This window comes from Cenococcum geophilum (genome assembly GCF_001692895.1).
Source record: "Cenococcum geophilum 1.58 unplaced genomic scaffold K441scaffold_39, whole genome shotgun sequence".
NCBI classification, from domain to species: domain Eukaryota; kingdom Fungi; phylum Ascomycota; class Dothideomycetes; order Gloniales; family Gloniaceae; genus Cenococcum; species Cenococcum geophilum.
In genome coordinates, this window is record NW_027137597.1 from 974,492 (window position 1) to 986,901 (window position 12,410).

General features: G+C 44.3%; 3 protein-coding genes across 3 annotated transcripts; 2 read left to right on the plus strand and 1 right to left on the minus strand.

Annotated features, from left to right (window-relative positions):
- Window positions 1-2,389: 2,389 nt before the first annotated feature.
- K441DRAFT_616294 (acyl-CoA N-acyltransferase) lies at window positions 2,390-4,340 on the plus strand. Its single transcript, XM_067645738.1, has 3 exons — window positions 2,390-2,894; window positions 3,279-3,779; window positions 3,927-4,340. The coding sequence occupies exons 1-3, from the start codon at window positions 2,691-2,693 to the stop codon at window positions 3,960-3,962; spliced, it is 741 nt and encodes a 246-aa protein (XP_067500958.1). The 5' UTR covers window positions 2,390-2,690; the 3' UTR covers window positions 3,963-4,340.
- Window positions 4,341-4,873: 533 nt separating this feature from the next.
- On the minus strand, window positions 4,874-5,532 carry K441DRAFT_208118 (uncharacterized protein). The gene has a single exon (XM_067640525.1). The coding sequence runs from the start codon at window positions 5,314-5,316 to the stop codon at window positions 4,960-4,962; it is 357 nt and encodes a 118-aa protein (XP_067500959.1). The 5' UTR covers window positions 5,317-5,532; the 3' UTR covers window positions 4,874-4,959.
- A 6,390-nt stretch (window positions 5,533-11,922) lies between these two features.
- On the plus strand, window positions 11,923-12,096 carry K441DRAFT_575031 (uncharacterized protein; the record flags this gene model as incomplete). Its single annotated transcript, XM_067644133.1, has 1 exon — window positions 11,923-12,096. One exon carries the CDS (start codon window positions 11,923-11,925, stop codon window positions 12,094-12,096), a length of 174 nt encoding a protein of 57 aa, XP_067500960.1.
- Window positions 12,097-12,410: the final 314 nt, after the last annotated feature.

Here is a 12,410-nt window from a genome sequence, read left to right on the forward strand (position 1 = left end):
GACTCTGGGAGGAAGGGCACTTCAATACCCTGGAAACAAAGCGCGTTCTTATCCAGGTCGATTTTCGCTTTGTACCGCTTGAGCATGTCGAGGCCGAATAGAAGGTCTACGTCTTTGCCCTCCATAACCGTGAAGGCGCACGGCATCAAGGCATCTCCGATTTTGATTTCGGCATGATGAACGCGACCGAGGATTTTCGCCGTCCCGACGCCTTTCGCGACGCCAGAGTAGCGGGTATCGATCAGACGCATAATGCCGCAAGCTTCTGCACATGAAGGAGACATAATTGTGGCTTGGGCACCAGAATCAACAAAAGCTTTGACAGGGTGGCCGTTCACTTCAGCGTTGATGTAGAGCATGGTGACCCTAGCGAAAACTAAACAGACGATTAGTTTCTGAAACGTGGGGATGGTTTTGCGGTTTAATTGGTTTCTCGTCCCGGTATTCTCTCACCTTCGGGATTGTTCTCGTATGCATGCTGCAAGTTCTCAATGACACGATCCTGCCTGATCATCTCCTCGATCTTACGCTGGGCCTCGACGTTGAACGGGTCCTCGTTCAGCAGGGCAATCTGGTTCTGGCGCTCGCGCTCGCGCTCGTCCTCCTGCCGCCGCATGGCCAGAAACAGGTCTCTGAAGCGCGCAGGGTCGTTGAGGGCGCCGGCCAGCTCCGGGTTCTGCTCGTTAAGGCTCGCAATCGCTGCAGGGTCGCCCAGCACCCGCAGTCGCACAGTTTCCAGCTCCTCTTGATTAACGTCTCCTCGCCGCCGACCGTCCGCACCAGCGGCGTTCCCGGCACGGCCGGTGCCTCGTCCTCCTTGCCCTTGGGCGCCAGTCCCCGGCTTCCGGATGAGCATGGCCAGCATCTCTCCATCGTTGACTCCGGCCTCTTCCAACGTCTGAGTGTCGGTGTTGAGCGGTCGGCCGTTGAGGTAGAACTGCTGGGATCGCACGGGGAAGTCGGTCTCGCTCTGCACGAAGCTCTTGAGATCCTTGACTGTCAGGCCCGGTGGGAGGTCCAGAGTCAGCAGTTCCTGGTCCGAGGGCTCGTTGGGCGCGTTGATTGATATGGTAACGCGTGGCCTGTTCATAAGTTAGCGGTTTGTCCGTGGGTGTCGCACAAGAACGGGGTCGGCGGTCTGCTCACATGGCTGCTAGGCGTGCACCTTGCGTGGTATGCAGGTGGTTCTGAATCGGTTCAAGAGAATGTGGTACACTGGTGGAGGGAGGTGGAGGTTTATAGGATCTAGATGGTCGGAAGCTGGGATGCCGGCCGGTGCAAGGTCGACCTAAAAAAGAAAGAGGTGGAGCTTATAAAAGAAGCTTATAAGCCCTCGCCTCCAGAATCTTTCTCTGCACCCGGCGCTGGAAGGCGATGGAAGGATCTGTGAGGTGACGAGTAAGGGTCGTTAATAATCATGAATTAGCACGGGAAGACATGTCGAGAGAGGTCTATTGCAGCTGTTGAGGGAGCGGTGGGAGGAGCGGTAAGTGGGCAGAGTAATATATTCTTGGTGGTGGTTGGGCTCAAGGCAGCACGCAGGCGTAGGACATTGAAACAGCCTTGCTGGGCAAGCGGGACGCTGCTTCGTCTGCCAGGCTAGCCATGACGATTAGGCGTGGTTTCGAACTGTATTAAGTCATCAATACGGGGTTTGCACGAAGTGATCGATGGTGCCGGTTATGCCGTTGGCCATTCTAACCTGAAGTTGATCGTGTCTGGTTATTTTACGTGTCGCTAAGCTGGAAATAGTCGAGGCTTAGGTACTAAACGAAGCCCGACCCAATGCGGTTGGTTAAAGTGCAGCTGGGAAGTATTTCCGGTCACTCTTTCGGTCGTTTTGAAAACCAGCTCTGCGCCTTTTCACCCTCTAGCCCCGTATTTTATAACTGCACCGGTACTGTATCCGCTCCTCTCTAACACGCGCAAACCCCTATTGACTGACAAGTGGGATGGGGCCGGTGAGGGCTGCGACTACAGGGGATCGCGGGGTAGCAGGAGGGGTGCATCTACGTGAGGCAATTCCACAGTCATACAGAGAAGTGGAGGCGTAATTTGGGAAGGTAGCATTTTTGTACAGAGGAGATGGTATTTTAATATTTAGGCTCAATACAAGAATTCTAAGGACTCACGGGCACGGGCAGAAGGCTGAATGTGCCAGAGCTCTCAGCCAGGGGCGTGGTATCTAGAAGACGAAGTGAAATGGGCTCGCAGACCTTATTCCAATTATCGGGCGACTATAGCAGCTTTTGGCAAGAGACTTGTGAAGCGCACAACAGGACGCAGTCGGTGTTAGCAGGCCATTAGATTAGTAAAGGCGCACGCTGGATTGCCGCAACGCTGCAGCTGCCGCTAAAAACTTTGTCAGTTTTGCCGAATGACTCTCGCTGCGAGTCATTGGGGCTAGCCGTCGTCTCATCATGCTGCATCAGGTAATTGCCCTGAAGCTGACCTGGTGTTATCTCCGCGCACGATCGATGACCCAGCCAAGCAAAATGACATGGGGGCTTTGTAGGCTTTGCCACTTCCTGGCCTGACTCGTGTGTGGCATCCCCATTTCTCTTCGCATTTCTCTTCACGATACCTACTTTATTAATCACTACATTTCTGCGCTCAATCCTAACCAATTTCTGCCGCAATCCCCGTAAATCCCGCGAGACCTGGAATCTGAGACGACAACCATCAACTCCATGGCGCCTTCAACCGAAGAGCCTGAACACGGCGCTCCGCCAGCTTCAGGCCAAGACATTGATGAGACCAAAACATCAGCGCAGGAATCTACACTGGACAAGCTTCATCCATACGTCCAAGTCCTCAATCTCAATGACCTTGAGAGCGTAGTCAACCTGGAGAATGCCACTTTCCCCCCAAATGAGGCATGCAGTAGAGAAAAGGTAAATACAACCGTTTTTAGTAATAATTGTCTTCCGTGATAAAATTAACTGACTCACATGGTTTCATCGTCGATGGTTTCACGACGTGCGAGGCCTTCGTCTCTGTTGCATTTACATATCCCGGTTCGCGGAATCCGTCTTATTTCTATCTACCTACTTGTTTGGGTAGATGATCGCACAGTAGTCTCGCAGTTGAATAGTTCAACCCTGTAAATTAATCTCTATCCTCTCAGACTCTCTCATATTGGTTTTCAGTTCATGGAGTCAAATAGAAGAATCCCAATTTCAAGCTCACGTGACCAATCACTTCTCACTCCGTACTCCCAAAATACCAAATATTCCCATTCATTCTTCCCCTGGAACCGCCTCTGACAAACATGCTAGTTTATCTACCGTCTGACTACCTGTGGCGAGCTCTGCCTCGGTCTCTTCGCCTCCGCAACCCCTTCAACTCCGCACAGCCCTCTCCGCCGCCTCTCGGAGTCTTCATTCTCCCACCCAGCCGACTCTACCGACCCATCCAGGAAGGAAGTCCTCCTTGCTCACATTGTCGCCACTAAATCGACAAGCCAAACGGTGACGGACGAAGACATGGCTTTACCTCCCAAGTGGCAGTCGAACCCTCATGCAGACCCGCATCTTGGCCACAAAGAGGAAGGCCGAACCATCTGCTTGCACTCCCTAGCTGTATTGCCCGAGTACCAGAACCAAGGATTGGGAAGGACGCTCGTGCTGTCGTATATCCAACGCATGCAGAGCGCCGACATAGCGGATCGCATTGCATTGCTGACCTATGACCGACTCGTGCCATTCTATGAGCGGCTGGGATTTGAGTATCGTGGGAAGAGTAAGGCGCAGTATGGCGGTGGTGGGTGGAATGACATGGTGGGTGCTTCTTTTTTTCCAGTCATCTTGTTTAATTTTTTTTTCTTGTTTAGTTTCACCGCTCTATCTTGAGCTCACCCTCATATCCTGAAACTCATAATACTCCGTACAGACTTGAAAGCTATAGCACATAACTGACGGGTACAGGTTCTTGATATTAAAAACAGGCTAGGATCGGTTTGATCCACTTCAATGCGGGCAAGAGGCAGAGGCAAGGGAATGAATGCATGTTTACGGAGCATTGGGCGGCATGATGGTTTATTAAGGCGTTGCTGGCATTTGTACGGACGGTTAACCGATGACAGGTGTGATGATTTTATTTAAAGAAAATGTACTCTCTTGGCGTGGCTTGAAGATCGGCGAACGGGTGGGGCGGAGCGGACGTCCAAAGACGACTGTTCATACTCATTACAGGCCCTGTAAATCTCTCAGCATGTCAACCAATTCGGTTTCGACGCATCGACTCGGCTTCACTCCAGTTGATTACAACCTTTGTGCACATTCTACCCGTTTCCCATACGCACCACCCTAAACACAACAGCCACCTTAGAAAGCCACGCCCTCACCCTTCCCCAGTCCCCGCCACAAAAATCCTCCCCCTCCATCCCACCCACCTCAAGAATCCTCGAACAACCCCCACCCCTTGCGCCATATCCGCATCCCGCATCATAAGCCACCGACTCACATCCCTCCAAACCTCCAGCTTCAACTCCAGTTCCAACCCCACCCCGGTCCCATCTCCTTGCTTAGATCCGGGCCCGGCACCAGCACCGCGGCACCAAGCCAGGGCCCGCGCTGCGCAAACACGCACGCGACCACCTACCGCAGCTTGCACCTAGGCGCCGTGCGGCCGTACACCCAGCGCACGGTGGCGAAGTCCAGGACGCGGGTGCGCGGCGCTGCTGCCGCAGCGGCAGCGTGGAGGAGGCGGATGGTGCGGTTCTAGAGCGTGGGGAAGTGGAGGGATTGAGCGAGGAGCTGGAGCGGAAGGGGGCGGTACTCACTCGAGCGTGGATAGGCCGCCGAATCTGGGTGGGGGGTTCGGGGCTGCGGGGCTGGGTGCTCGTGGCCATGGTATGTTTGCTTCTTCGACGGCTTCTTGTTTAGACTCTTCGAACCCTCCAGCAGCGCGCCGGGCTGCGTCTTGTAGGACGGAGCTTCCGGGGTTGGTGAGCGGGAGTTAGGGAGGAGGGCTAGCTCTTGTTTTGCCACCAGGTGGTTGCGTCGGCATGGATCGTGCTGCCGGGTAGCTCGCTGGGCTTGACCGACCAGAAGACTGGTATCCCGGTTTTTTTAGGGAGTGGTGCCGTTTGCTGGGTAAGTGTCGTTTGTTGCTCCTTGGCTGCTCCTTGCTCCTTTCTTCTCCTTCACGCTGCTCCACATCTTTTGAAACCCCAGTGTTCTCTTGATCTTTAGAGGGTACTGGGAATCGATTGGCTTCTGCCGTGGAAGGTGCAGATCCGGGAATGGCTCCAAATCGGAATATGGAATCAGACTGTGGCGGGCGTCGGAGAGATGCTGTCAGCTTTTCAAACATGGTTGGGCCAGTTCAGGAAGATATACAGGGAACGAAAGGTTGGGGTTATGAAAAGTTAAAAAGATTGGTAGATTGCATAAAATGGAGGGATTTTTGAGGCTGTGATTAAAGTTGATTCTATGGTTTAAGGGACTTTGCCAGTATGTATTAAGCGGAGCAACTTGTTTTGTATATAGAGCTGTCACCTTCTTTAACGAAATTAATCTACAACCCCACAACAGCTATCATCTCAGAAATACCGTCAGATTAATCCGCAGAACTAGCTCTATAATCGATCAATATATCTACTCCATTAGCCCCCGCGATGTCAAGCAGAAACCGCCACCGAACGGGCGATGCGTCGATTGAATATAGTAGTATAAGTAGCCACTAAATTAATAAGCAAGAAGTCACGATATTATATTTCTATATTACTAGAAAGCTTTTGTATCTCCCTTATATATTAGATATAGCCTATACTATATATAAGCGTTATAAGCTCCTCCAACTAAGAATAACCCTAAATTAGTATTAGAGCGGAAGCTATAAACTTGGACCCTACGGTTTCTAAATTTAATATGGACTAAAAGTAGGGCCTAATTATTTATAGCAAATGGTTTTTATTCCTGGAACGATGCTATAAAGCCGCGAATCTATAACTATAAGGCATAAACCTATGGATAACTCTTAACACTAAGAATTATGCTTAGGCATAATCGACTAAAAATCCGTCTCCTTCCGCCTACTTTAGATGGATCTCTAATACCTACTGCTATTAATACAGAGATCCGCTGTAAGGATAAGTTATCCATAGCAGTCGAAGCAACTAAAAAAAAATTGCAAATATCTAAGGAGATGCCAGCTCCTAATCTTTAGTAGATGCTCGAACAGACGACACGGGAGAATGGTCAGCTTACGCTGGAGCTTTAACGCCTGCGGCAAAAGTATCGTGGAAGTATATATATTGTGGCAGAAGCAAGGATCGTTGTTAAATCTCTTTAGCAGGTACTTATTAATTGCCAAAAATTGCAAACGGAAATCGAAGATGAACTTGCGTAAGGGGTAAAATTGAACTAAAATAACTGTCGAATATTCTACCAAAGCTGACTCTAACACAGATATCTACATACAGTTTGACTCTTATACCTATTATCCACACTTAATACTCCCTCAAATGTTAATTCCTTTGTATGTGCTCTACATTTTCGTATAGTTAAAGTGGATCACTATAAGTCGACCGTCGAGGTCACCATCAGGTAACCTCCCCCCGGTATGGCGGAAAACCCCGTCTCCCGGAAATAATGAGAGATGAACGTAGAATAGGATAAGGACTCTGTCTATTGAATATAGCTCTAGAAGCTCTTTATATACATTAGGTAGATCTAGACAACTGAGTCAAAATAGGTAATAGAAATAGGTAATGAGACATTCGATGAGACATTTAGTCATAAGTTGAGAGACAACTAAGACATAGTTCGTATAGACGATCTAGGTCGTCCGACAGTAGTACGATGGTAAGGATGTCCGATTCAGGTCGAGAGATACCTTGACTTCAAAGTAACCCACAACCTGCCAAAACATTAATTTTTTCTGTTGCACTAGCAGAGGTGTTATATCCAGCAGGTAATGAAGTTATAACATGTTGGCCACGGAGGTAGCCCTACTACAGAGGTGCGACGGGTGCTGTTCGACGTCAGTTTTTAACTTGTATCATCACTCTCTAGGGACCCCTATAGGGGGTCAATTCTCTTATGTATATTAGGGCTCTTAGAGCCACCTGTTCTGCCCCATACTGGCTCGAGCCTCGTTCCGGAAAATTCCTGCGTCATACCGGAACAAATCGTCTTCAAAAAGGAACGATTCGTGTATCGGTTTTATCGTCTTGATTCCGGAACAAATGCTTCATTCCGGAAAAGATCTTTAAAAGATTAGGCCAATTATAAGGCGGTATAGCAGCGCAAGGCTTATCATAAATCGTGAAGCTCTTTAAAATATATTATACTAATGACTTCGGTTTTCTTCCCCTCTTAATCTAATTGGTAAATCGTTATCGCATAACATCCAGAACAGCCTTAAATTACCCCAACTATGCGTATACGACGTCGCTAAAACGGCTAGTTGATAAGCCTAAGTTTGGTGGTTGGTTTATATTTTATAACTAAGTGTAAGGCATTTTGTAGAGCTCTTGTGGAAGCCTCCTGAGGTGTTGATTTTCTTGTTGCGATTACCCGATTAGGACTAGCGCAGGGGCTTTAAAAGTTGTAACCGACTACCGACACTGCGCTGAGACACAAGATCACCGCTTGGAAGGCTCCAAGACGGCGTCAACGCCACCCAATATATTGGTTGCAGATCAATATTGGTGGCAGATTACCGTTCCCATTTCAGCTATCTATTACCCTATCACTTCTACCTTCTTCGTGTATATATAGAGCCTCTAGAGCTACATTCACAATCAAGTCGTTCATTCAATTCTTCGCACTGCAAAGCTTACAAAAGTCGAACTTCGCAAGCTTTGTCGTCTGTTAAATTTTCTTATTAGTCCTTTCTTATTTACCACCTCTATATATGACTTAATTAGATCCTTAATAAGATGCACGTCTTATCTGTAAGTTCTAAATATATATTAACTTAATTGCCAGCTTAAATCTAACACCAGAAATAGCAATATTAACCTTCGCAACTACCTCCGTAACTACCTCCGCACGTAATGCAATTGCCTCTCCTTCTACCGCAGACGACTCCTATAACGTCTCTTACGCTATTCCTGCCTTCTTAGTTATAGTAAAGCCTGCCTTTACTAAGTATCTAGAAGAAACTAGAGTTAACTTAATAAAGCGCGTTACCTAGTTTAAATATAATAATCTTATTTCCTGGCTCGCAGATCTAAATCGTGTAGCCCACTTATAGGAAAAACGTAACGCTAAATTAAAGGCTAAGCAACGGTAGTATATAAGAGAGAATGTTTACCTAAAGCTGCGAGGTCTTTAGAGGCGCCTAATAGGGCCTAATAAGCGGGCCTTAAAGGTGGTTCCTGAGCCAGATATTTATAATATAATCGTAAGGAAGTATAGTGATATTAAACACTTAGGACAGAAGAAGACTTACTATACAATTACGACCGAGTATTACGGTATAAGATCTATTAAAGTTAAATGGCTGCTTAAGCACTGTCAAATCTATAAGGAGTAAGTATTACTTTTAGAAAAAATCTTAGTTGTATGTGTATGCTAATATTCTTATAGAAAGGCTTCCTTTACTATAAGGCCTTTACTTAATATAATCGTTTCTTTAGCTCCCTTTAATCGCATCCAAGGTAATCTAATTAATATGCGCTCTAAGCCCAACGGTAAATATAAATGGATCCTATAGATACGCGATTACTTCAGTAAATACTACGCCCTCTACCCTTTTAAGTAGAAGACTGCTAAGAAAGTCGCTACTGCCGTATTACAATAGATATATTACTACAGTGTTTACCCGCGTATTTGGTAGAGTAATAATGGTATAGAGTTTAAAGGCGCCCTTTTTATATTACTTTATTGCTATAGAGTAAAAGTTATTAATAGCCGCCTGCGCTACCTTTAATTATAAGGCCTAGTAGAGCAGGCTAATAGCTTTATAAAGAAGAAGCTTTATACAGTAAAGCGACTCTTAGGAACTTCACGATGGGCAACAGCTTACTTAATCATCGCGGCCTTAATTAATCGCACGTACCATAAATTAATTAGCTGCACGCCTTTTCGCTATCTATATAGAAGAGATCCTTAGGCTTCTGCTTTAGTGGCGCCTGCTCTAAGGGCTACAGTAGAGCCTCCGCCCAATACTAAAGTCTTTAAAGCTGAGGATAAGAATCTAGATGGCAATAAGGAAGTTTTAGGCCCTCTACTAAAAGAGAATAGTAATAGGTAAGAGGCTACCAAATAGGAGCGCAATAAGGAGGACAATCGCTCTATTACTTTAAGCGCCCTTACTGCTTCTAATAAGGATCGCGATGATATTTCTAATATAGAAGACAATAGTAATTAGCTCTTAACCTCGGGTAAATCTTCTAATAAGGAAGATAAGGATTTAAATAATAGTAGCCTTTTAGATTTAGGAACTACCTCTATAGGCGATCGTAATTGGTTTAAAGAGGACTATAATTTACCTAATGGATTACAAAGGCAAGAGACTCCTCCGAATTATACTCTATCTAACGACGATTACCTCTCTCCTAATTACTTACCAATCTTAATTTAAACTCGTTAAATTCAATTATTAGAATTAAGTAGATTTAGGCAGCCTCTACCTTCACTAAAAGGCTTTCTTATACCAAGCTAAGAGGCTAGTATGCGGGGGGCGATTAAGATAATGGATAGAGAGGCTAAAGCCTCGGCGGTAGTAAGATCTAAACCTACTATAGATCTATATTATACAGCTAAGAGAGCTCTATAATCTATCTAGTAGCAAGAGCAGTTGTATCTAGACGACTAGATTAAAGATCTAGATAATCTTTACTACACCCCTAAAGGCTACTTTATAGATAATCTTGCGGTTTAAATTAAAGCTCTATAATTATAGCTCTATCGCAAAGCTAGTGGAGCTGGCGTTCTACTAGTAGATCTTTAAGAGTATTATAATATAGTTACACCTGCTTTTAGGCATAAGTTAAGTTAGGCAATTAAGAACTCTAGTAATCCTATTTACGCCATTCCACCATAGCTAGAGCTTAAGCGGTAGGTATTAAAGAAGCTTAAAGAGCGCTAAAAGGAACTACGGCTGTAGAGGCGTTTAGCAGAATTAGACGCTATTTACGATATATTGGATATTCACGAGAGAGTTTAACAGCGATCGGCTTACTCTCGCGACTAGATAAAGAAGAAGTACGGTACGCAGTACTCTATTACTACATTTAGTATAGGCGACTTAGTTCTTTTTCCAATTCCTAAAAAGCTTTAAAAGGCTACTGAGATCTCTTATATACCTAGCTACATCTACAAGATCCGAAATTAAGGCTATTATGAGATTTATACTCAATACGGAATTATAAAAGAGCCCTTTCTTAGCAATGAGCTTATTAAACTAGGAGAGACTTATGACGCTTAAATTCCTATAAGCGTTAGTAAGATTATACCACTTTTAAAAGTAGTAAAAGCTTACCTAACTACTACACGGCCTACTAGCTGTACGTATAAATAAGGATACAGTAATTACTAATATAGTTATTAAAAAGGAAATACAGAGTGTTCTATATACTACTATAAAAGGAAACACTATACAAATTAACTAATAGAGGACTCTATAGAGCCTCTTGTAAAAGGCTATAGAAGGCTTACTAGTACTTAGCTTAGCCCTTAATTAAAATAAGCCTAACGGGAGACCTTATCGCAAAGCCCTATACCACCTTAATCAACAGTAGCAAATAAAGAAGGTAATTAATTAAGCCTACCTTAAAGGCTGCGTAAGGCGAAGGAAAGGAAGACTATAGAATAAGTAAGGTTGGCGCAGTTAGGGGAAATCTAAATCATAATCGCGCCAAACCTAATTAGGCAATTAGTCTACGGCTAGTAGAACCTTAGAGGGCCCGGTTTTTAAGAGATCTTAGTAAGATTAGAGCTTTGTAAGATTTTTAATTTTTAGTGTCGGGGAACATAATTAATTACCCTTAACCCAATTAGCTTCTACCACTTATAGGCTCTATCTATAACGCGGAAAAGCTTTTAAATATACTTATTAATCGCAGTATAATCTAGTTTAGATGGAATTTAATAGTGTTATAGTAGTTGGGGGGGGGGGGGTGGTTAAATTTAATCTCTAAAGCCTTCCAAAATCTCAGTAGAAAATCAAGATCTTATACTTTTATGCTAAATATCGCGATTATGCTCTACTAGATGTTTAATTATAATATACAAGATATATTACTACTTATTTTACACCTAAAATCAACTAAATTATATATTCACCATTATTTGCAACCATCTACTACACCATATTTTCTAAATCTGCTCGTAGAAATGGCTAAAAAGCTCCACTAAAAGGCTTTGTATAGCTTTAAAAGTTTAATATAGTATTAAATCTTTTCCGGAATGAAGCAATTATTCCGGAATCAAGACAATAAAACCGATACATGATTTGTTCCTCTTTAAAGACGATCTATTCCGGTATAAAGTAGAAATAATCCGGAACGAGCTATATGCCGGTATAGGGCAGAACACCACCTAATAAACTAAATGATATTGAATGAATAAATGAAGCTATGGAATCTATCTACGAGGAATATAGGCCTTAATATAGGCCTATATCTACAGGGTCTAGGGTAACTACTACGGATACCAAAGTAGTTACTACAGAGACCGAACAAGAAGGGACTCTGCTTATGTAAGCAGGAAACGCATATAGAGGACTCCTCCAGTACCATCATCACACCCCCTAGTGCTCCACTAAAACAGAAGCAGATCCTTCCTAAATCAATATTAAACTTATTTATATATAAAAGAAACACCTTATAATCCTCCAAGTATATTATAGGTCCTATTTAACCTCTCCCTAAGCTATAGAGTGACCGCCCAGATCGTGCACGGTCCTGCATCGTGCACACTCAACACCAAAATATTCAAATTTTCAAAAATCAATTACTCAACAACCATGAACTCAATTGAGGCCGCTCTTGAAGCGTTGAAGTTGCAGAAATCTCCTAATTACACTAAGACCGTAAAGGAATTTGATATTAACCGTACAACGTTATCGCGCCGCCACAGACAGATTACCCACTTAAAAGCCGATGGGAACTCGTCCAAGCTTCTTCTTTCTCCTAAGTAAGAACGGTACCTAGTTAAATATATAAATAAGCTTACCGATTAAGGGCTTCCTCCTACTAATATAATGGTACGAAACTTTGTATTTAAGCTTTTAAAAAAGCAGCCCGGAAATTATTAGGTTTTAAGATAGCTTAATTAATACCGCGACGAGCTATATATAAAATATCTTTCTACGGTAGACCTTACACGGAAAAAGGCTAATTCTCTCTATTAATATACGCTCTACTTTTAGCTTTTAGAGCATAAGATCGCCGAATACAATATTTAACCTCAAAATACCTATAATATGGACAAGAAGGGCTTTCTTATTGGAAT

Excerpts from the sequence above, each read along its gene's own strand:
- K441DRAFT_208118 (XM_067640525.1), bottom strand. The coding sequence starts at position 5,316 with ATGTTTGAAAAGCTGACAGCATCTCTCCGACGCCCGCCACAGTCTGAT.
- K441DRAFT_616294 (XM_067645738.1), top strand. The coding sequence starts at position 2,691 with ATGGCGCCTTCAACCGAAGAGCCTGAACACGGCGCTCCGCCAGCTTCA. Across the intron at positions 2,895-3,278 it reads AGGCATGCAGTAGAGAAAAG|TTTATCTACCGTCTGACTAC; the intron begins GTAAATACAACC and ends CAAACATGCTAG. Across the intron at positions 3,780-3,926 it reads GTGGTGGGTGGAATGACATG|GTTCTTGATATTAAAAACAG; the intron begins GTGGGTGCTTCT and ends TGACGGGTACAG.